The sequence below is a fragment of the Sphaerodactylus townsendi genome, linkage group LG08 (assembly GCF_021028975.2).
Source record: "Sphaerodactylus townsendi isolate TG3544 linkage group LG08, MPM_Stown_v2.3, whole genome shotgun sequence".
In the NCBI taxonomy this organism is placed as follows: Eukaryota; Metazoa; Chordata; class Lepidosauria; order Squamata; family Sphaerodactylidae; genus Sphaerodactylus; species Sphaerodactylus townsendi.
In genome coordinates, this window is record NC_059432.1 from 54,038,477 (window position 1) to 54,063,339 (window position 24,863).

General features: G+C 37.9%; 1 protein-coding gene across 10 annotated transcripts in view; it reads left to right on the plus strand.

Moving 5' to 3' along the window:
- Positions 1-24,425, plus strand: part of ABLIM1 (actin binding LIM protein 1) — a 230,724-nt gene extending 206,299 nt beyond the window's left edge. For 3 of the 10 annotated variants that reach the window (XM_048505966.1, XM_048505962.1, XM_048505965.1), the window contains exons 15-24: positions 3,632-3,679; positions 6,705-6,851; positions 10,630-10,724; positions 10,825-10,921; positions 14,338-14,402; positions 15,350-15,410; positions 16,154-16,161; positions 17,371-17,445; positions 21,920-22,000; positions 23,573-24,425. In XM_048505966.1, coding sequence (XP_048361923.1) covers positions 3,632-3,679; positions 6,705-6,851; positions 10,630-10,724; positions 10,825-10,921; positions 14,338-14,402; positions 15,350-15,410; positions 16,154-16,161; positions 17,371-17,445; positions 21,920-22,000; positions 23,573-23,686 — 791 coding nt within the window. In that variant the 3' untranslated portion in view covers positions 23,687-24,425. Of the gene's footprint in view, positions 1-3,631; positions 3,680-5,407; positions 6,289-6,704; positions 6,852-10,629; positions 10,725-10,824; positions 10,922-14,337; positions 14,403-15,349; positions 15,411-16,153; positions 16,162-17,370; positions 17,446-21,919; positions 22,001-23,572 lie in introns of those variants that run through there. The other 7 variants (XM_048505959.1, XM_048505961.1, XM_048505967.1 and 4 more) reach the window with 3 other exon arrangements.
- Positions 24,426-24,863: the final 438 nt, after the last annotated feature.

A 24,863-nucleotide genomic window follows, 5' to 3' on the forward strand; every position in this document is an offset into this window, starting at 1 on the left:
TTAAACATACCCTAATTTAGGACGATTTCCCTTTCAGACATCCTCCCTTTATTATCTGGGGACATCTGGTTTGCTGACCTAGATTTAAATAACACCAGTTTCTAAGGTGTGAATATGGGGTATAATGTATAATGCAATCATTAACTTTTGGGTTAGCTTCAGCCCCTTGTCAGCTGTAGGGGCCTTCTTAAATCAAAAGGTTGTGCTGTATAACTCTATCTAAATGACTGGCTGGTTTTTACTCCTTTCTACCTATTTCTGGGTGTGATTTGGTTTTCTCCTCCAGGATATTAACCTGAGTTTGCTGATCAATAAGAAAAGTCCTGCTTATATCCTTACACAAAACATAGAATTTATTGGGGTGTTTTTGGAATCTATTGCACAAAAATCTTATTTACCACTTTCACAAATCAAGGCCATTCAGTCCATAGTCACTGTTGTCTCTACTAACAGATTTCAAAAGGCCATCTGCATACAAAAACTTGTGAGGTTCATGGCTTCCACCACCTTGGTAGTTCTTCACAAAGGTTGAATATGAGATGTTTACAAAATTTTGTTTCTTAGGAAATTTAAACCTAATATAGATTCTCAATATCATAAATTGTCCATATCCACAGAATTTCTCAGGTCTGTTCACTGGGGGATAATTTATTTAAAGGCGTTGACCTAGGCACAGTTACTCATGATCTCACAATCTACACAGATGCCTCTTTTATCAGGTTGGAGAGCTTTCATTGGTCACTGAGGCCAAGAAACACGGGTGTAGGAAGCTATATAACCCATTTTGGGGAGGAGATTTCGCACAGGTGCAGATCTGTTTGCCACCAGAAGCAATGCAAAGTGCCATTTGCTTTGTTCCAAGGCAGGAATTTGTTTGGGGATGCTTTTCAGCTCTACTGGTCAGGCTACCTCTATTATGCTTTCCCTTCTTTCCCTTTCAGTCACAGGACCCTATTGGCCAAAGAGGTTTTGGTTTCCCATACTTCTCAGAATGTCTCCAGGGAATTTCAGAACCCTTTCAATCTCTTCATGATATGGACCATTCTCCACCATGATGTCCCTTCCCTGCACCTGTTGATGTGGCTAATCCAGCCCTAGCACCAAATGTAGACAATGTTGCAGAAATGTTACTAACATTACGCAAGCCCTGCACACAAAAGTCTTATAAATGGATCCAAGTGGATGTGTCTTGTCCACTGGGCACAATCTCAGGCTCTATGCCCTGACATCTGTATTGTAGCTGGCATTTGTTATACTTAAAAGATAATGGTTTGGTCACTTCTATCAAGGTTCACCTTTTTGCTATTTCTGGATCCTGTGCTCCTATTGACCCTTACTCTGTGATTTCCGTGACTCCGAACAATTTTTGAGAAGTCTAACAAACCTTTTCCCTGTGTTTAAACCTTCTCTCCATGTTTGGAGTTTGTCTTTGGACTTATCACAAATTATGTATAAACATTTTGAGCTGCTGGCAACACTTGATGTCTTTTTTGTCATAGCGTTTCTGGTTGCTATCACTTCAGCCAGGAGGGTAGGAGAGTTTATCCAGCTTTCCAGGTTCCATCCTGACAAAGGGGCCCTATATCCTACCTTAGAATTTAGGCCTATCACACTTTAGCAGTATCACACTTCCATATGTTCCAGGACATTGCACTGCTTGTATTTTTCCTGAATTGCTAGTGAACAATCTTTCATACACTTGATGTCTCAAGGGCACTCCTTTTTTAATTAAGTCATACAAATTCATTTCAACAAGACAAAAATGTGTTTGCTTTAACTGTCCTAAGAAGAGCAAAGCTGCTGCTTCTCAAACCATTTCTAGATTGGTAGTTTCTACCATTAGGTTAGCATATAGTAATGCTCAGGTGGATTGTCCACTTCAAGTTAATGCTCATTCTACCAGGGTTCCGATTCCTGCTGGGCATCAGGTTAGCAGCGTGAGTTGTCTCTCTTTCAAGGTTGTAGCGTTATCTCGGCATTTAGGCTCATTAAGACCTTTTTATTTTCTTATCTTTAGCATCAGGGCCCAAGCCTTTTCAGTTGCTTTTCTTGTAAAGCAGCAACCTAGGTTGGTCCATCTATGTTTCTCTGCCACAATTCCATCAATGTGGATTCCAGGAGAGATGCAGCTGTTGGGAGAGCAGTTTTACAGTCGTTATTTCATTGACAAGCCCACACCCGCCTCCATGGCAAGCGAACTTGCTACTCTCTCATTCAGGACTGCACTGAAGACAAGATGGTGAAGACAAAGTTGTACTTATCTGTAACTGTTGTTCATTGAGGGGCTTCTGTGCAGGCACATACCTAAGAACATAAGAACAAGCCAGCTGGATCAGACCGGAGTCCACCTCTTCCTCCTTTTCTCACTGTGCGCTGCCATTTTGCTTCATTTGTGCTCTTCCAAAGCGGTGAAGGGAGAACTGAGGGAGGAGCATTCTTCCTGCCTGCTTTGCATGACCACTTTGGCAGGAAACCATCCTGTTCTGGGCTCTGGCTGGTAGTGGGGAGAGCATTCCAAAGCACTGTGAAGTGTCAGTTCTCTGAGGTTGGCCTGCACCTGTTCAGTCCCTATACATGCCTGCACAGAAGACATGCAATGAACAGTAGTTACAGGTAAGTGCAACTTTATATATTCCAGCCATTGTACCAGGCAATATAAACTGATTTGTGGCAGTATGTCTTTTATAAGAGGAGTATTTTATACAATACATGGAAACATTTCCTTTAGAACTGTCAATTAACCTAGAAACATTTACATTTTTTTCTCTGATTGCTGTTTAAACTTTAATGGGAAAAACCTTTTAACTAAACAATATTTCTTTGAATTTTCCCCAGTTTTTTACAGTACCTCTTGCATTCCAAGAATCCTGTCTGACATGTCATTTGGGTTGTTATATATATTTGAGATCATGGACCGTTCCTTTAAAAAATATCCAAGCAAGTTATAAAAATAAAATTGTCCCATACTTCTACTATATTATATTAGATGTCTAGCCAGAAATTAAATGCCAGAAAATGCTCCTGACCAAGAACTTGTGCTTTTGGTAGTTTCAACTGGCTTTAGCACTAAGCCAGTTAGCATGGTATGAAACATCCAGCAGGCTCAATTTAGGTGACTATTCTTCAAAATGGTAGATCAGGAACCATGTTCTGAAGCTTTACATGTGAATGAATCTCATTGCTAACCATCTAAACATGTGATAACCATCTTCTTGTCTGGAGGAAAAATTGAGCTACTGTTGCTCTATTTTTCAGCAATCATTTTGGGTCTTAGTGTTCTACCAAGTCCTGTCTTCGTCTGTGGTGTATCTTTGACTGCATTTCCTTTGAAATGATTATCCACCTAATAACCTACTAAAGTCTCAAACTGAGCAGTTTATACCTTAAGTACATCACCATGCTTCCAATGATATATGTCAAAGATTTCATTCCTACATCTGTTATATTTTTCCATCTGTTTTATGTTTTGGTTTTATCAGAATATTTTGTGTATTTAAACTCTTGGCTTTCTAGATTTTGTGTCAAATTTGGTCGGTACATCCACTGACTAGGTGTCTGGTTTCCTCTTCTTCCCCCCAAAGTAGTGGATGAAATCCAAATATTCATATGTTTCTGCCTTTTATTTTTACAGATCAAGGCATCAATATTTATAGAAAACCACCTATCTACAAACAACATGGTAAATCTTATTATTTCTGTCTTTAGTGCTGGGCAATCTGATATATTAAATATCTGCATGACAGGACAGTAATCCTATCCAGTGGCTTTTGCTTATGTTAACATTTTTGATACATCAGTTGATTGTTGCATGCTTTTTAAGTTACTTCATTTTTGTTTCTTTTTTATTTTTCTGGTGTAGACAGAATGTTCTTTGAAAGATTCAAATAAACATTAGAGGGCTCGTTTCTTTGAACATAAATTTTCATGATGTGGGGACATGTGGCTAAATTGATGTATAGAATCCTGTTTGTGGACAAGAAAGATACATGATAGTTTTCGTTTCATGCATATAAACTGGCTCTATTTTCAATGACAGAACAGAAGAGTTTTTTTAAAGTTGTATTCTGAATGCAAATTTGCTTATATCTAACATTCATATTTCTTGAAATGTTTAAAATAAACTCATGAATCTATCACATGTAGTGAAGCAACTCTGACACAAACACATTATTCTTTCCTCCATTATTTAATCTGTAAATTGTGTCCTAATGGCATATTACTCATAGTATTTGAAAAAACAGGGCTGTAAGCCACAAAAGCTGAAATAATATTTTGCTGGTCTTTAAAGTACCACAAGACTCCTGTTTGTTTTTTCTGCAATAGCCAACCATGGGTACTGTTCTAATATGCTTTTTGCTAATTTTTTAAGAATTGTATAGGGAGAATTGTTAATTTTATAGGGAGAATTTGGTAGTAGAGGAAATGCTTTTCTTCAGTCCTCTTGGCCAAATTTTCTTCTTGTTTTAAGCTCCAGTCTAGCTTTCACCACCATTAAGATGCTTTTGCCCAGGTCTTTGCTGCCATCATTCTGATGGGCAACATGCGATCGGTATGTTTGAATGATCCTCAGCTTCTGCCAGCTTAGTGGGTCTACATGGGTTTACTTCTTAAAACTCATGCTATTCCATCCTGATAAGAAGGCACAGGTGCCCTGCTTTCCTAACAATATGTCCACATGTTAGAGATGGAGATGATCACATGATTTCCACTCACTTATGGGGCATAGGCCAGTAGGCAAGTTTATCTCTAGTACAACCTTGACTCATTTTCTTGAGGCTTGTATAGGAACAAATCCTCATTGTGCATGCATTTGTTTCTGATACAAGAAAAGTGGACTGAACTTAGAATTAAGATATAGCTGATAAGAATCTGCCTTTCAGTGCTGGAGATCAGCCCTAAAATGGCTGAAATAAAACAATGTGGATCTATGAATATGTGCCCAAAAACCATTCTCTTTCCAACCAGTAAGGGCAGCTAGTCTTCAAATATCTGGAATAAGGGCTTAGATAGCCATTTGTAAGTCTTCACAACAGCTTCAATTTCCAGCACCTATTTAATTCAGAAATTAAGCACTGGCAGTACATTTTTGGTACAGAAGACTATTATGCGATCATTTTGTTAGTCTGATTAAAATGTGCAGCTCATTGAGGACTCAAGTAGCAAAAAAAATAGAAAAATGCCTCAGAAAGATTTTAGAGTATAGCATGTAACAGATTTTCAAGGGCTGGTAGTTCTCATGGGGCATTCCTATTCTTATACATTTAATATTTAACTTTCATTTTAATCATGTCATTTTCATTTTTTCTTAACATTTATTTTTATTTCTTTATGGTTTGTAATGTGTCCATTCACCTTCCATTTACATATGAATGTTTTACCACTGACATCATCAATTCTAATATGTAAGTATTATTTGAAGTCATGCTTTTGTAGTAGTAGCCAGAGTTCCAAGCGAAGATAACTGGTGTATTTACCCAGGGAAGTTTTTCAGTTTGCCTGTACTGTTTCCCTTTGACATGAAAGGGAGGTGCAATGAGACCATAGTGTTAAAGCCTTGTATAGCTTCTATTAATTTTACTACACTTTTTGCAGGAGATGTTTGCAGTTAATTAAACAATAATTATTACAAGATTTAAATTAGTGCTTCCACAAAAATCACTAAATATTCAGTTGTCATGCTGATGTTTCCATTCTTATGATGATTGTGTAACTTCACTTTAAGTGGCTTGTCCGTACAACTTAAATATTGTATTACTGTGATGTGGAAAGCCATCATAGTAATCTAAATCTTATTCACAATTGAAATCATACTTCAGAGGCAGTTTTTCCCCTAGATCAGCATTTCAATTCATAGATACTTGTTGAAACAAGCTTTAAGGATGCTTGAAAAGTTCTTAAAAATAAAGTTCATTAAACTCCAATGCTTTTAGCTAAATACTGTTTTGAAATGATGAGTATGTGTTTGTTTAATGACACTGGAGAATATTTTCAGTGATTAACACAAATTGGCATTGTGTTACAAATTCAATTCCTGTAGAATTTTCACAAGAATTTTGTAAGTTGCAATTGGATATAATCAACAAAATACCAAATTATTATTCTTAGTTTCCTTACATGGAAAAAAGTTGGCCTATTTAGAAAGAAACAAACAAACAAACAAACAAACAAACTTCTCTGGAAATAATATACTTGGGTTGAATCCCAGTTTTGCAAGAAATTGGCTGTACCCAGGTTTGATTGGTTGTCATAAAGCTACCCTCCTTCTCTAGAGCAATTTTACAAAAAATTTAAAAAATATTTTAAATGTAAAATCAAAATGTCAGTCAATAAACATATAGTGCTGTTTAAAAGGTGAACAGTCTATCTGAAATATGGAGAAGAAGGAGGACATTGACAGCTGAACAATCCTCCAATGACTAGTATGGATGCCCACTTTTTGCTGGGCTCTTCCCTTAAGCAAAAAAACAGCAGTGCAACTGTTTTAATATTATATTTAAATCTAAAAGGAAGCCCTATATTATGTTTGGGACATTTTGACCCAAGACATTAAGGAGAGTTTTGTCTCTTGCACAGAAAAAAACAAGTAAGTAGTGCTAACTTTTTGTATTGTAATGGAACTTGATGTAGAAATGAACTGTAGCACTGATGTAGACTATGACATAATAACTTAATTTGATAGTCAAGTTCCCATGATTGCCATCTAGATGCAGCTGCTTTGGCAGCCCAGAGCAAGTCCTCCGATGATATCATCAAGTCCTCTACGTTCCCAGCAGCCCACGCTCCAGCACCCAACGAGATTCCAAAGATTGAGACAGAATACTGGCCAGGTCCTCCCTCACTTGCGGCTGTAGGTATGGAATAACAAATTATGTGAGCAAAACATCCCCCCCTCAGTTCCTACTACTTACTAAACTTGAAAATAATTGTGACAATGAATTTGTCCATTCTTGCTATTTTATTAATCTTAAGGGTGCCATGCTAAACAGATATTTAATGGCAAGAGCGTAAAGGAAAAAGATTCCCTGAAAAAAATCTAGAATGTGTAATGTTAAAATTTGTGGGATTTCATATCCTCAAAGTCTTCACTTTGGATGCTTGCATAGCCCAATTGCCATTAGGAGGTCCTCCAGATGCTACACATCTCTCTTAAAACTTCCCAGAACTCACTTGGGATATTAATATAAAATATTTTTAAAAGGAGATGCTTAAAAAAAACTATTTTCAAAATGTTTTCAGGGGTGTTTTAGGATTTGGAGGTTCTGTAGGATATTTCCCGAGGGGCAAAAACTAAGAAAAAATCTGGGTTTCCCTACTTTCATGACCCACTGTATAATGGCCATGAATATCGTGAGGACTGTGTCAATAGAATTTACTGTTTACAGAAATAATATGCCTACATTAAGTAGTTGGTTATTCTAACCTTGAAAACATAATTAAAGCTAATACAATTTTTTGAATACTGCAGTGAAGCCTGACTTCTTTCCGTTTTTGGTTCTTGATTTTCTGTTTTGGTTGTTTGTTTTGCCTTTTCATTCTATCATGTTAGGAAACAGCATTACGGAAAATTACATTTTGGGGGTTCTTGATGAGACAATCATAGTATAAATAGCTAAGTGGTTAAGTTGTTTCATTTTTATACTCTAAAGTATTTAATTTACCTTTTTCTGTTGTTATTGTTTTGAACCATATGCATAATCTTTTTTTAGCCCAATATGTATCATGATCATCATCAAAAGGCAGCTGGATTAAACTATTGTTACTTATTTCACACTCAAGTCTAATTCATATGTTCATGAAACTGGTGTCACATAATGGATATGTACAATCCTAAACTGAGTTATATTCTTCTAAGTCCTTTGATATCAGTGGACATAGAAGGGCGTACCTTTGCTTAGGATTGCATTATAAGAGCCTGAACTGTGATCTGAGAGGATCCAGTACCTTATCTGGATCACAAATCCACTAGGTATCTTAAGGCAAGATACTCTGTCAACCTCAGTCCTCTGAAAAATGCAGGTAACAACGCTTGCTTGCCTTACATGATTGATGTATAATAACATATGTGAAGCACTTTGAACTCTGAAATTGCTATACAAAAACTTGTTGTTATGGCTGCTGGTCTTCAGATATGGTAAAGTCAATGAAATTCAATATTAGATTCATGTTGTCGTGTCAGTATTATGGGGCTGTGTCAATGTGAAATAATTTTACTTGACTACCACATTACATTTTATTTGAGAAGATCACCCTAAGTATGTTATTAATATCAATTAATAACATATGAGTTGAACTTGATTGATGTGGATGAAGAAGAGTGGTCACTGTGAAATAGTTAATACCACTTTTACTCCTATTAGGATATATCCAGATAGGAGATCCACTATATAAATTATCACCACAAAATTATTTCATATTGACTTCTCCCAATCTATAAGTAGTCATATGAATTTGACCTAAGGAAGGAGAATATGAATAAGACAAGTTATTCTAAAACTGAACATGATATTTTGTTAGACACTTCAGAATAAAAATCTGTCATTTTTTATTTTAAGAGAGTAATTAACCAGCCTTAATGTACATCAAATGTGAAGGTGTTTTAGTAATGCCCAGTGAACTCAAAACATAGACAGTTTATCTGCAGTAGTTTAATATGGTTTTGCCCCCAGTATTCCTACATGTGGATCTTCTCTCTTCCTTCCCATATTGCCAATGTTTTTCTTTAAGGGTTCAGATTCTTCCACAAGCAAATAATAGACTGTACAACCAAATCCAAGTGTTTCCAAAATAACACCCATGGGTACCACAGAGCCTGTCATCACCTTTCCTGGTACCCATAATTTGTTTTTAGAAATTAAACAGGCCCAGATGGGGCTTTTTGAATTTCTGACATTTAAGTTATTCTGACACTGACTTTATTAAAGTCCTTTACCAGTGCAAATAGCTGAGTGATACAGTCAGTACTGCCATCTGACTACAGTGGTACTGCCATCTGACTAAACATGAGTTGGCCCCACAGCTAAAATGGTTAGTGCATCTAGCTAGAACTTCTGTAAGTCATCAGATCTTCCCAATTTGAATGTATATTTATAATTGAGGGTAAATTAATAGTATCACCACACCTGCTTTTTTTCGTACCAGTTGTTGTTGTTACAAGTAATAGTGCTGGTTGAAAATGGCTATGCTTGCAAGAAAAGGGTTCTTGTAAAGAGAATAGCCGCAAGAGAAGAATTTTTCCCTTTTGCATAAGTTAGATGCCTGCAAAATGAAGACAAATACTGCCAAAATGAAGGTTGTTTGGTTAGCTCAATATGTATTTGTACTTTATATGTATGCAAAAAAAATATTTTGAATAATATGCTAATTTTAAAAAAGGATCCCATTAAACAGAGCTTCTATCTGAACTGTTACCAAATTGCTATCAAAGTTATGCATAATCTTATTCCCTGACATTTTGTGGTTAGCTCCACCTCCCACAGCTATCATTTTGAGTTTGTGCCAACCACTTTCTGTCAGAATTCCAAAGGTGCCTGCAATGTCAAAAACTTTGGGGACCTTGACCTAATTTAAATAAAGTGAATTAGTTCTTTGTTCAGTTCACACAATGCAGATTTTACTGGTTGCAGAATTTGAAGTATGTCAGGAAAACATTGGAAGATATGACTGGTCCTTTAGAAGACATGTGGGAGATCACCTCCACTTGGACAGACCAAGGATGGGCATGGAATGCAATGTTTTATGTATAGGGAAAAGAGTTGTTCTTCCTCCAACCTTCCTTGAACACAGTTTTCTCTCAACAGTACATTCTATGCTCGGTGAATAAGAAAGAGGCTAAAGAGAGTGTGTGTGAAATCTCAAGTATAACACTGAAGTCATGAAACAAATTGCATCCCCATTGCTCATTGCATTGGAGCTGCTCAATCCTGTAATCCCAGAGCTTTTGCTGTGGGGACCTAGTTATTCACCCTGCTTAATTAAGTGTTGTCTCCATCCCCTTTGTTTTGCTGCCCCACCCCCTAGCAAGTAAACTGTTAACCTACTTATAGTGTATCTGAAGTTTACTTATCACTTTGCGAAAAATTAGTTCATCCAAAATTACTGTTGTAAAAATGGAAGCTAAACTGTTGAACTTGATCTGCCAAAGCACGGCCCCTCCCACTGTGAACTGAAGGATCAATGTGTGGACATTCAACTAATTCTGCAGTATTTATTTAAAACCCAGAGTCAGGTCTGGAAATCTATCCCGTTGTACCCAAATAGGACTTGACAACAGGCATCTTGGATTGATTTTGGCTCTGGCACGTACACTGTCCTTCAGACTATGAATACAAGCTCTATTAATTGCCAGCCAAGTATTCTGAGACCACATCAGTCAATCAGAAGTAACAAATATATAGATTTTACATGTGAAGTAAAAGTTGTCCTCAAAACTGGTCATGTTTCTACCTTAACTGGTTTGAAATAAAAATGACAGGGTGGTTGAATATAAATAAATATTGAGGTGCATTTATTTCTTTATTCAGGAAACAATCTTAAGACAGTATCTGTTTCAGTAATCATTATAAAATCATTATAGACAGTATCTGCAATCCTTACGTACATTTTGCAAGAGGCTTTTTTGTGCTGTGGAAGTAGGTTCTGACATGAGACGCAGATCAACTGGCAGAGATGAAGATCTTGAGGAACTTCAGAGGCGTCGGCAACTACAGGAGGAACAACTGATGAAGGTGGTTAATATTTTGATTTAAATCACCATATGTATCAATGTGAACAACACGTGATTTCTTTTCCATTAGCTTACATGTTGTTTCCCATTGCTGTGCACAGCTCAACTCAGGTCTGGGCCAATTGATATTAAAAGAAGAGATGGAAAAAGAAAGGTTATCACTTTCCACCAGTCGTTACGAATCACCAGTTAATCCGGGTAAGCAACTAATCTGCAAAGTATCCATGGGTGATTTGTGAGAAATGATGGTCTGAGCTTCTTACAAGTCTAGTTGACTGCTGGTTCTGTTGCTGACAGTAAAAAGCATGTGGTGTAAATGATGTTACCAATAGTTTTTTTTAACAATTTGTCTACTGCCCACAATTTCATTGCTTGCTCTTTTTTCACAATGGGGCTTCCACAGTTAATTTTGTTGATATATATTAAACAAACTAAATTAGGATGTGGCTGTAGAGTAAATTCCCACCCACACCCCACCCCAGATTACAGTGTTAATGTGATGATGCTATTTGTAAGATTTTGGAATCTTCCCAAATCTTTGTTAGCATTTGTGGCCAACTATGGATAGCATGAGATCAGGCTAATGAGACCTTGCTCTAATTTATTGTGGAACAAGAGTCTTTTTGAACATGTGGGCACCGTTGGAATTCTGAAACAGAGTGGTGGGCACAACCATAAAATGGCCACCAATAGAGGTGGAACAACACACAAACATGTAGAAGTAGTCTAAACTCAGGGGACAAGAGATGTAATTCTTAAAATACACAGGAAAAGAAGAGTGAGAGAATAAAAACAATGTAGTAGCAATTTCAACCAAAGCACAGCCAATCAAATATCCAATGACTAATTAGATGTCCTGCTGGGCTGGAGTCTCAACTAGTCCCATCCACTTTCTAAAAAATGGTGACTACAGGCACCATGGGGCCCACGGGCACCATGTTGGGGATTGCTGTGGGGAAGAATGTGAATGTATAGATGAGGAAATGACAGCTAATTGGCTGTTTAGTAATAGACTTAGAAGTGTGTAACTGTTTAGGTGCATAAAATTTGATTCCAGTTTCTCCTTAAAGACCAATAACATTTTCTGGGTGTAAGTTGCCATGAGTCCAAGTCAGTTACTGTTTAGGATTGCACTGGGAATGTGCCTTCTACTGCAGTTTTCAAAGCTAAAAGGGCTATTTCTTAAAATATACAAATAAAATGAACTTTTATTGCATACTCACGGTAACATCTTGTAGTATGAACACGGTATTGGATTTCTGTAAAATTTAGTTGCAAATATTTATGAGTATCCTTTTTGGTTGTTGTAATGTCTGTAATGAGTGCACAATTTTAAAGAGACAACTTAAGATCAGCTTAAAGCCTGATGAAATAGAAGGCATGCTAATCAAATTTTCAGATGATACCAAATTAGGAGGAGTAGCTAATACCCCAGAGTACAGAGTCAGGATTCAAAATGACTTGGACAGGTTAGAGAGATGGGCCAAAGCTAACAAAATTAATTTCATCAGAGATAAATGTAAGATACTCCACTTAGACAGAAAAAAATGACATGCATAGATATAGGATGGGTGACACCTGACAACACTACATGTCAAAGAGATGTGGGAGTCTTAGTAGACTACAAGCTGAACATGAGTCAGCAGTGTGATTCGGCAGCCAAGAAAGCCAATGCAATTCTGGGATTCATCAATACTGTCTCGATCAAGGGGCATAATAGTACCTCTCTAATCTGCATTGGTCAGACCTCACCTAGAATACTGTGTTCAATTCTGGGCATCGCAATTCAAGAAGGATATTGACAAGCTGGAATGGGTCCAGAGGAGGGCGACCAAAATGGTAAAAGGTCTGAAATCCATGTCCTATGAGGAGAGACTTAGGGAGTTGGGTATGTTTAGTTTGGCAAAGAGAAGGTTAAGGGGTGACATGATAGCCATGTTTAAATATTTGAAGGGATGTCATGTTGAAGAAGGAGGAAACTTGTTTTCTGCTGCTCCAGAGACTAGGACAAGGAGTGATGGGTTCAAGGTGCAGGAAAAGAGATTCCAACTAAACATTAGGACCAACTTCCTGACAGTTAGGGCTGTTTGACAGTGGAGTACACTTCCTCAGAGTGTAGTGGAGTCTCCTTCTTTGAAGGTTTTTAAACAGAGACTGGATGGCCAGGAGTGCTTTGATTGTCTGTTCCTGCATGGCAGGGGTTTGGACTTGATGGCCCTTATGCTCTCTTCCAACTCTATGATTCTATGATTCTATTACAATTTTGGGGGGAAATTAATTTAGAAAATCCTATTAAACTGCATATTGAATAACAAACATCTGAATGGGACTACTACTTAGCTATATATTAAGTAATATATAAAACATGGATTACTGCTGAGGTCATAGCAATATTGGTGCTTCTGAAAGGCCGGTGGCTATGTCATGAAATCATTATTAAAAAGTGACATACACCTTGTTGATATTTTTGCTTCTCATAGCCTTTTAGCCTTTCCCACATTGGGAGAGGAAGTAAGAATTGCCTTGGGAGCAGGGCAGCACATTCCAGAGTGCTGAATCATAGAAAAGGAATGCCTTTCTCCGCAGGCAGGTTCCGGTGGGCAAATTGAGCTACATTCCAAAGAAAGAGACAGTGTTAAAATTACTGCTTAAATGTTTATTGACAGGAAAATCTCTGTCTGTCTACCCCTCTCTCTCTTACTGAGTGTATCTAATTGTAATGAATGTCCTTGGTGCCCTTTCCTCCAGAGCTCTAAAATATTTGTTGTGTCTCCCCTCAGCATGAGGTTCGTGACAATAGTAACTGATTTTTAAACTTTAAAAAAGTTTGCTCAAGCTTTCCTCAGTCATGGTAGCACAAAAAAAGGAAGTAGAACAGGAGGTACCACAAAGATTGTGTTCAGTCTCACTCACAAGCTACTTCTGTGGACTCTGCGCCCAGATGCTGAGCCTCTGCATGGACTAGGCTCAGTGGCTCAGCATTCCAGACCTTGCACATTCTTCATTTTGGAAACACTCTGTAAGTTTTATGACTCACTGATAATAACTCATTATTCTCTTCCTTCTGTATATCTTTGTGAGGAAGATTTTTTTAACGTTAAGTTACAGACTTGTATCTCTTGTAGTTAATTCCTTTTTATACCATAGTATTACATATCTTCTACAGAGGAAACATTGTATGTATCTGCTGAACCTTTGGTCATGATTAATTTATTTTGAACTGCAAGACTCCTTTTGGTCACTGTTGCAACAAACATGGCTGCCATCTTTGTGATTATTTGTTAAGGTATATCTTTGTGCAGCGTATGCATAATTTAATCTACATGAATGATACAGATAGGTGTACAAAGAGCAGTTGGTTTTTCACCATTCCTTACAAGTTCTTATACAAGTAGCAGTGCTGAATTAGAGGAAACACTGGTTGTAACCTTGAAGAGTTGATACAAAAGCAAAAAGACCATGCTAAAGAAAAATGTGTGAATGTAGATTGTTTCCACATTGTTTCCACATGCTAGCAACAACCACATGCATTTTTAACTGCCTTTGTAGATTTTCCAGTTTTTATCTTAGCTTTCGTTAAATAGCATAACAAGTTTTTTCTCCTTACAATTCAGCCTCACATGCCACTGCCTCGAAAACCTCTTCCCTCCCTGGCTATGGAAGAAATGGCCTTCATCGGGTAAGCTGCCAGCTTCTCCCAGAATGCAAATGGGTGGGTGGATGTGAAGAAAATGTTGTTGGCAGGTGGATGTGAAGAAATGTTGTTGCCTCTCTGGAGACCTTCTTGAGTCTTATAGACCTGCTACTTATTCCTTTAGAAATTCCACTAGATATCTACATAGGATTGCTTATGAATTTAGGGCAAAAATAGCTGTACCTAAAACTCTCCTTCTGACCCAGACAACAGTTTTGGAGTTTAGGAAGGGCCATAAGGTTATGGGATGAGATTAGGAGAAGCTTTCTTCATCCCACTTTCTATGTTTAAAAAGTACTTGTCGCCAGCCTTCTATTTGCTTGTCTGTAGAATCCTTCCCTTTAGTGAAGAAATAACTGTTTCCCTGACCTTTCCGTTAAACCAGTGTCAGTCTTCATTATACTGTGCCTGGTCCCTAAAGTCTCCATGAACATCAATCAATGGAAACCCTGGTAGTATATAGCAAACAGTGAAGTTTGTGTTCAGCTTTCATTTCTGCTTGCTCAGGGTTGGTCCAAAATATTCTTTTTTTCCCCAATCCAGATGAATGTCCCTCTCCTCAAAAAGAACACAAACACACACACACACACACACACACAATTTCACTTTCTGCCCATGAAAGTTATAATAATAAATTGTTGACAATCTGACAACTTTTACTGGAGAAACTTCAGGCTGTATTTTCACTCTCAATCATTAAAATAACTGCATATTTCTTCAGTGGGAGGGGGGTCTCAATGCCCTTTCATGTCTTGATCATGTGCCTGATGTTTGGTTATGGAGATCTTGGGGAACATTCACCCCACAGTACAATGCATTCTCCTTGAGTTCATCTAGCAAAGATCTTCCTTGCTTGTCTGCTGCAGGTTTCTGCGGGGACATGGCACTGCAGCTAATGGCGTGTTAACATGTTCATCCATTTCTTGTTATAGCCAGTGTCTACAGACTTTGGTCAGTATAACAGCTATGGAGATGTGAGCAGCGCTGCTCGAGGTAAGGATTTCCATATCTGCTGCTATGGATATTCCTTGATTCTTGGGGTTTTGTAGTATGTTCTTCCAGTAGTACTTGACAGTTGAAAAGATTAATCCATCATCATTCCTAGTTAGTAAATATTGTTATAATAAACTGATATAGGGATCAGATTCTCCTATATATCAAGAAGAATTTGGATTTATACCCTCCCCCCATCCCCACTCTTTCCTGTAAGGAGACTCAATCTCCTTTCCCTTCTTCTCCCCACAACAGGCACCTTGTGAGGTAAGTGTGAGTGAGAGAGTTCTGCATTTAAGACCTTCTTACAATAGAGAGCATACTGTAAATGAATCATTTATTTATTTATTTAATAAATCACACTTCCTTTTCACCACTATTGTCCTTAAGAAAATTTATAAAAAATCATAAAGATACAGAAATGTGTACAGCTGGTAGACAGATGTTTCAGTGTCTTTTCCCTGGTCTTTACACCTTGCTATTGCTGCTGTGTTTCCTGTGTAGAGTGCTGGTGAAGGTATTTTTGGAAAATGCCCTTTTTTTACAAATGGTATCAGTCTGTCCTTTCTGTATGTCTGTGCATCTGTGAAATCAATTGCATCATTTTGAACAGTTCGTTTATTGCTTATGAAACTTTAGTGTGTTAGCCTACCACAAAGACCTGTAGAATAGAATTTATATTGTTTTTCATCCTAGTCCTGATTAGATGTGTGTGTTTTTACCTTCCCCATCTTTCTTTTCAGATTTCCAGGTAGAGTACAGATTTTCTTCCATCAAGTAATGGACACTTTAAGCAATTCCACCAAAAGGCCAAGAATTATGTTACTCATCTGAATTTCTGCTACAGGGAAGAGTTTATTAATACATTTAGCTCATGTTTTACTCCTGATAAATGGTGTAAACTTGTATCGCTATGGAAAAGGCACAGCTAGTACAATGCCTTGCACAAGTCAGTTTTGTGACTTAGTTGATAAACTTTCCTAAGACATACAGAGAAAAATCCTGTGGTAGTTCTCTCTTAACATCTGAGTGTGGGATTTCTTTCCAGTTCCAACCGAAGAGAGTGATGCAAATATACCCCTCACATTTTTAAAATGAATACCCTCTGCATTTTCCACATATGATCCTCTGACCCTCTCCTTTTGCATGTGTTCACTAGCCAATAAGAAATGTGTCTTCCTATTAGTCCTAACTCTCAATGCTTGAACTTGCAAAAGTTTGTCATAGTATGATATTAATCTTTCCGTATAAATTGCTAATCAGTGGACTTCATTAGTCATTATGCCATTTGACAAAGAAAGAATTCCTAATTGGACTGGCAGGAATTTACCAGCTTATTTATAATTTGAACAGGAAAATTTTTTTATCAGAAAATAATACTATGGAGCTACACAATGAATGTTTACATCCACTTCCAACAAAAACATGTCTTCTATTAAAAAAAATTAAAGGATAAAAAATGAATCTTAGCACATGCGATAGCTAGAAAGAATTAATGGGACAGAAATGGCAATCCACTTCTAGGGGTTAATAGTTCTTGGTCCCTGCAGGCAAGCCTCTGGTACAAGGGATGGTTTTTGCCTCCATGCCTTGCTTGTAAACTTCCCAGAGGCATGTAGCTGGCCATAGTACGAAACAGGCTGCTAACTAAATGGACATTTTCTGTCACAGCTTGCTAGTAAATCTTACCAGGGTTGGTTTGGTAAACTGCAGTGAAAGCTTATTAGTCGCAACATGAAGCCCATAAAGAGAAGACAATCTGAGAGCCTGAGGAGTACTCATTTCATCAATCTGTTGCATATCATATTATAATAGTACTCCATATCCCATTGGCTGATGCAAAGGTCTAAATATTGGGGCTGTGGGAAGAATCATGTCCATATTCCCCAGGAATGACTTTACCCTGTCTATGTGTGTGCATGAAACCTCTGTGTCTGATGTCTACCTGTATCCAATGCAGTCCCTCCCAGATGATCATGTCACTGGAATGCGAATGGACAGAGGAGTATCTATGCCTAACATGTTGGAACCAAAGGCAAGTGAAAACAATTCATTTTCTTTTAACACAGGAATCTGAAATTATGATAGGTTGTCATTAAAAGTATGCATGTGTATCCTTTTGCCTTTTAAAAAAATAAATGTTCCGTATGTGTCTTGCTCTGTACCACATGTATGGTGGTTGTACCTCCTTTGTCTGTGTCAGATACAAGATCCGAAAAGCCAGTACATGCTGCAGATATGACAATATTCATTGTAATATTGTTATTTAAAATTATGCCTCTAGCTGCATAGAGGTCAATCTTTCTGAGCACTTCCATGCAGTCTGACAGTCAGAGTGATAATGATTCCACTAGGCACATTTCTGATAACTGCATAATTCCTTACTAGTCACATCCAGTAGCAGTATGGCAGCAACATCAATTATAGTGCATGAAGATCTTTCCAAAACAAAAAGGCAGTTGGTACAGGTTGAAAAGAAATCAATAGAGTAAGCATTCAGAGTAATTTTTCATATAACTTTCATATTTCTAGTAGAAGAGATTTTAAGAAATCATGGCTTACCTAACTTCTTTGTCCAAAAGAAACCACAATTGAAGGCTGTGCATCTTTACCTTCTGTCTCTTCCCTAATGTCTGTTAAATGCAAAATGCTTGACAGCATGTCATTGCATCAAAAGTCTCCTCTCTGCCTCACTGGCTACCATTTGATGGAGCCAGAAAGTTCTGAGGTCAGTGTTGTTACATGCAATTAAGATTGCTGGTCAGTAACTGGGGGGGATGAAATCTCAGGCATTTGCTTTTGGCAGATCCTGGTTGGTTACTCTGAACTCAAAGTACTGTCACTCTTATGTAAATTTTACTAGTGACTTAGCAAAACTTATCTGAAATTTTCCAAATAACATATTCAGAGTACATTTTTAAAAATCCTTAAAATCTGGTATGTTACTTTTACTTCTACTGTGTTAACAGACTCTTAACTGAAAATTCTGTGCCTGAATTCCTTTGACTTATTGTTTTTTAAAAAACATGGGAAACAAATACTTTCAGATTTCTGCCCAGTTTTGGACTCAACCAAAGTATTTTGAAAAGCCCTCAGAACAATATTATTATGTAAATTTGTAAAATAGAGGAATGTGATCAAAACAAAACTACTGAATAAAGTCTTGTTGATTTTAGCTTTTTCTGCTACAAAACCATGTTTTTGTTTCACGTTGGTCTGAAAATCACAAAGGCATGTAATTAAAATTATATATTCGAATGAGTTGTATAACTGTGATATTGTCAAATTTTATTATGAATCATTTTCCAAACTGTATATAAGTTCACATTATTTCAATAATTAATTACAATAAACTAAGTGATGCATGTTTATTGATGATTGGATCCTCTTTATAGAACTTCTGAAATATTCACTTGGTAAGCAGATAAAGTAACAACTAACACACTCTCAATGAATTTCTGAACCCTAACTATGCTTTTCTAAAATTTGATAGAAGACAGCTTGGGAAAGACTGCCCTAATTGTTAACATCATAGTCGATGAAGCTGCTTGTGAAAACACATTTCAGAGAAAGATGTTCTGTTCTAGTTATACAAGATCTCTGTTAACTATTAGAAAAGATCAGAGGGCCATCAGATCTAAAATCTCTGCCCAGTGTAAGGTCTGTACAGAATGTGCTGCTCCTCTGACAGAGAAAACAGGCTGACCATAATACAGACAAATAATAGGGGAATAAGTAGGAAAATCTTAGCCATATACTAAAGCTTGAATCTCCAGTGACTTTACTTACTCCTTAGTTACCTAGTAGATAAAGAATGCATGAAAATCACATTCAGTAGAAAAACTTTCTAAATGAAGTAAATTGGGTTGGAAACAATTTTTGACAAACTATTTTCTTTCACATTTGTAATTTTAAAAACATTTGGTGGATTATCCCTAAAGAGAAAGACAGTACCTGAAGCTCAGCATTTTAGGATATTTTGGGGGAGCTGAAGAGCTGTAGGAGGCCCTCCAGGTGTCTCACATACAGCAACTAATTTACAATCAATTTATATTCCAAGGCACATAAAAAAGCAGAAATGGCCTAGAATGCTCAGACACTGCCCGTCTGTTTGTTCAGCACTTTTGGGCTGCAAACAATAAACTGCAGAAAGGAATCAGCATGAAGAGCTATAAATCTGAATAAGGGGACAAAAAAATCCATTTATAGCTATTGGATATTCTGAAAATCTGCTTCTGAAAATTAAAATAATATTACAAAGTCCCTCCAATGGATCAGGGGAAAAGATCGACATTGGTACAACATTCATCTTGCCAACCACAGGGTTTCCATGATCCTTCCAATCTTCTCATCCTTGCTGTTCGGGAAGGTATGTTTCCCCATGCACTCATTTAGTCATCACTCCTCCATGTCACATCTCTTCTCATCAGTTGAGATCGACTGTCCAACATCCTTTGACATTGAAGCATGATGACTCTGTCATTTTACCACACCTTTGTCATCCCATCAAGTCCAAACATGGAGTTGAGGACACTTTTCTGTCTTCTCCTAAAGATGATGTCAGTGATCCATCTCCAGTTTCTCCAAAGGAGGACCTCAAGCTCTGTTCAAAGCAGCTGGTTTGAATGGCTCAATCCTTGGACATTGATTATATTCATTCAGATCCAAGGTCCTCAAATCCAATCATGAGTGTTCCCCATGGTGCCAATATGGAGCCAAAAGCCCTTCCTTTAATTAAGAGCTTTTGAGAAATTGCCAAGGGTGTGTTAGACCCTCTTTTAGTCAGACCTCCATGAAGAACATGGATAATTTTTATAAAATTAAACAAAAGTGATCTAATTCCTGTTTCACCACTCCACACCTAATTTCTTAGTCGTGCTATCCTCCTGGTCTGTTTATCACTACAGACAGTACAGCTACCAAGTGTTAGTACAATAAGCAAGGGAGTACAGGATCCAGGTCCCTCTGTGCTGAAGCATCTTGATTATGGCAATGGGCCATACCACGCAACATTTTCCTGGTGGTCATCCATGTGACTGGAAAGAGCTACACCACTGCAAATTTCCTCGGCAAGTGGGTGTGTTCCATTCACAAATGGTCTCTGAATCCTCAGTACTTAATTCCCAGTACTTAATTCCCTCATATAGACTTGTTTGCACCAAAACCAATGCACAGTGCTCCCTCTTCTGCTCCATGGCAGGAATAGTCAAAAGTTCTCTGGGAGTTCCCTCGGAGATGCTTTTCAGCTACACAGGTTGGATCACCTGTATTATGCTTTCCCTCCCTTCCCTCTTCTTCACGAGATCATAGCAAAGGTGATCTCGAACTGGTCAACAGTGATCCTCATAGCCCCTTATTGACCAAAGAGCTTTTGGTTTCCCATCCTCCTCAGAATATCTCAGGGAAATTTCAGGGTCCTTTCAGTAGAACACAGCCTTGTCACAATAGGGTCCATTCACCTTCAGGATATCCTGTCCCTGCACTTGATGGTACGGCTGATTCAGTCCAAATGCCAGACTTAGGCTGGGTTGTGCAGGTGTTAATAGTATCATGAAAATGCTTTATGTGAAAGTTCTATGGTTCAAAGTGGACATGTTTTGTCCACTGGTCACAGTCTGGGACTTGAAATCTGCCCTTTTTGATACTTATATTTAAAAAATACGGGTTCAGCCACTTCTGTCAAGGTTCACCTTGCTGCAGTTTCTGCATTCTACATATCTATTGCCCTTGTTCTGTATTTTCAGTACCTGTTATAGTTATTGGTAAGTGCAATTTTGTTTTATCTGTTTTTATTAATTGCAGATTACTTCTTTAATAAAATATTTTTATCATGTGAACAAATAAACGAGTTCAGGAAGTCAGAAATAACAGAATGATATACAGAATCTATTAAATTTTCCCATTTATGCATAGTGCCATATTAAGCAAAAATGAACTCATCTAGACATTATCATAAATACAGAATTTTAAGGTTCAAGAAATGCTGGAAGATGGTTCTGTTTGCCAATCTCCAGGTGGGACCTGGAGGTTTCCCTAAAGTACAACTGATTTCCAGACAAGAGATCAGTTTCCCTGGACAAATTGGCTGCTTTGGAAGATGGACTCTATGGAATTATATCCTTCTGAGGTCCTTTTCCTTCCCAAGCTCTTCCCTTTCCAGACTCTACCCCAGGGGTAGGGAACCTGCGGCTCTCCAGATGTTCAGGAACTACAATTCCCATCAGCCCCTTTCAGCATGGCCAATTGGCCATGCTGAAAGGGGCTGATGGGAATTGTAGTTCCTGAACATCTGGAGAGCCGCAGGTTCCCTACCCCTGCTCTACCCCCTAAATTTATAAGAATTTTCTCACTCAGATATGGCAACCCTATAGTGCATGTTCAGGTATTTAAAGCAGACTGTTAGTGGCCTTGCATCTGTCAACCAGCAATGACCAGTTTGTGCTTAGGGATTTAATTGTCTTTTGGGGGCACAGTACATGCTAAAATAAATGATTTTTCTTTATTAACAGATATTCCCATATGAAATGCTCATGGTGACCAACAGAGGGCGAAGTAAAATTCTAAGAGAAGTGGACAGGACTAGGTTGGAGGTAAGAGAATCTTTGCTGTGGTGGTTCCTTCTATTAAAAGGTCTGGCAGAAGCACATTTAATAGAAGGGAGTAGTTCACAGGCTGGCAAATAAACAATGGACTCATTTAAATCGAATGCTTCAGCAAAGCAGTCTTTTAGGGGACTTCATTTATTTGCAATAGTCAAATTATGCTTGAAAATTATATTCTACAATCAAGTGTTTAATGCTATATATTTAATATCTGTATATAAGAAGCAGCATTTGTTGAATTAGAGGAGGCATGACAGTTGTAGCTGAAATTCTGGATTGAAGGTGGGTCTAATGGGGAGATTTAAGAACAAATAAGGTATTGTTAAATGAGCCCAAGAATAAAAATAGCAATGACTAGTTGGAGTTACTTTAGTGTAAGCTATAAAGAAGTTGTTTTAAAAGAAAACTTGTTACACAATATGACTGTCCAGATCTCATCAACAGCACAGATGCAATCTAACTGCACCATGTTCGTCTGTTACTAGCAAATTGAAACAGAAGTCTGGTGGCACCTTAAAATCTATTGCAGCATCTGAAGAAGTGAGCTACAACTTATGCTCAAATGATTTTAATAATCTTTAAGATTCCACTGGACTTCTTCTTAAAGTTTACTAGCAGTGAATTTTGCAGCCAGAACAGACCAAGTGTGTGTCATTATTTTTATGAATCCTTGACACTCTTAAAATATCTTTATTGCCTCCCTTAAATGTTCTGACATCTGGGCAAACCAAAAGAAGAATGCTTAAATTATGAAGTTGCTTAATACTGAGCTAGACAATTGGTCTATTCACTCCACTTTGGTCTGTTGAAACTGGTAGTGCTCTAAGGCTTTCTATCCTGATGCCTTTTAACTGGAGATGCCAGGAATTGATTCTGAGACCTTCTGTGTACAGGGCATGTGCTCGACCATGGGTTCCCTATAAATGTGTGCGAATAATTTTTCCCCTTGTTGATATTTAGGCAAATTGTTTAGGCCCCTTCCTGAATCCTTGCTTCATGACCATAGATAGCACAAATATTCAGTAATGTAATGCGGATATTTTGTGTTACAATATAAAAATTAATTTGATCCCACAAAAATCAGATGACTTTTCCCAAAGAGGAACATTCAGTGTGACTCCTTTTTTTCCCAGTGTCAAATTCAGAGTCTGAATTTGTTTGTGTCTAGGAAGGGGCTGCAGCTGAGGAGTAGAGCATCTGCTTTGTATGCAGAAGGTGCAAAGTTCAGTCCCTGGCATCTCCAAATAAAATAATAAGTGGTACTGATCGTAAAGTACTTCTCTATCTGAAGGCCTCTGCCAGTGAGGACAGACAGTACTAGCCTTGATAGATGAATAGTCTGACTCAGTATAAGGCAAATTTATGTGTTTTCATGATATTTTGAGACCTTTAAGTGCCTGTGTTTGGTGCATCACTGTTACTGTTTTATCATCCATTCTGTTCTCCTTCACTCCACAATTAAGATCCGCAATAATTGAGGCTGCTAAATGGAATTATGATCTTCAGGTATCCTGTTGTATCTTTGAATGATTTCTCCCATGTTTTCCTGTCTTCCTTCAGCGCCATTTAGCACCTGAGGTTTTTCAAGAAATATTCGGCATGACGATACAAGAGTTTGACAAGTTACCTCTTTGGAGACGGAATGACATGAAGAAGAAAGCCAAACTCTTCTGAATCACTCCTTCCTTTTTTAAAGAGAGAAACAAATCACGTATAGGATGATGTATTATACTTACATTAAATTCAAACACTTTTTTGGAAAGTAACCACTCAAGAAGCAAAGAAAAAAAGGCGGGGAGGACATCTGAGAGAGGCATCTCTATTCATCTCGTGATTCTACAAGGGCCTGTCCATTTTGTCAGGGAGTTGTGGCATGAACATGTCTGAATTTAAAATCGCAGCAGTGGGTTTCATGCGTTATAAAGTTTTTACACACATGTTCACAATATGCAGCTGCTCTGCCCTCTGTATTTTCCATTCTTGTCAAAGATCAAGGGGACTGTATTGGTAGAGTCCGGAAGTGCCCATAGGACACTAAGCCACAATGATGTAGTCATGGTCTCACCAAGGGTTGAATGAATTAATATATTCAATAGTTAAGGAAGGAATCCAGTGTAATATGTTTATCCTTTGGGCATGGCCATTACAGTTCGTTGACATTATTCTCAAACTGCCTATTATTTCCGTTCATCAGCAAAGCAGGCCAATGATACAGCTCTGCTCTGTTTTGCTGCAAACCAGCCAAATTCTTTGAGAGCAAACTGCCAGCTTGCACTTGCGCATATCTGCTAGGAATCTCAATAGCAAATTGCTGTGGTTATTGACAAAACTTCCCTCCTCCATCCGCCCCACTCCCTGCTTTAATTAATACAGCTCCTGCTTTAAGCGAATTGTTTAATATTTAACAAGAGTAGGAAACAAAAAAAAGGCTGATTTGTCATGGAGAGAAAGAAAGAATCTCCATTCAGACTTAATGTGAAACCATCGGTCAGCACAATCGTTAAATCCTGCCCTGTCTTGTCAAATTCTGGCTTCAGTGTTGTCACACTTTTCTCCACCTCCTAAAAGAGACAGAACTGCTGTCCCATCCTGCCTTGTGGCGACCACTGATGGGGAAGTTTCAGCAACTTGCTACTATTTGCTGCTACTATCGTGAAAGGGGTAAAGATTCTCTTGGGAAGCTTGGCTTTTCACAGAATAGCAGTCTTTGCCAACCCTCCCAGAGGGTGCATGAAGAACTGGAACTTTCCCTCAGAGGAAAAAAAGCTGAGGAAAACAATCTCCCTCTGCCAGTTTCAGTGTACCACACACACACACAGCCACAACCAAATAAACCCACTCAAGTCTTCTG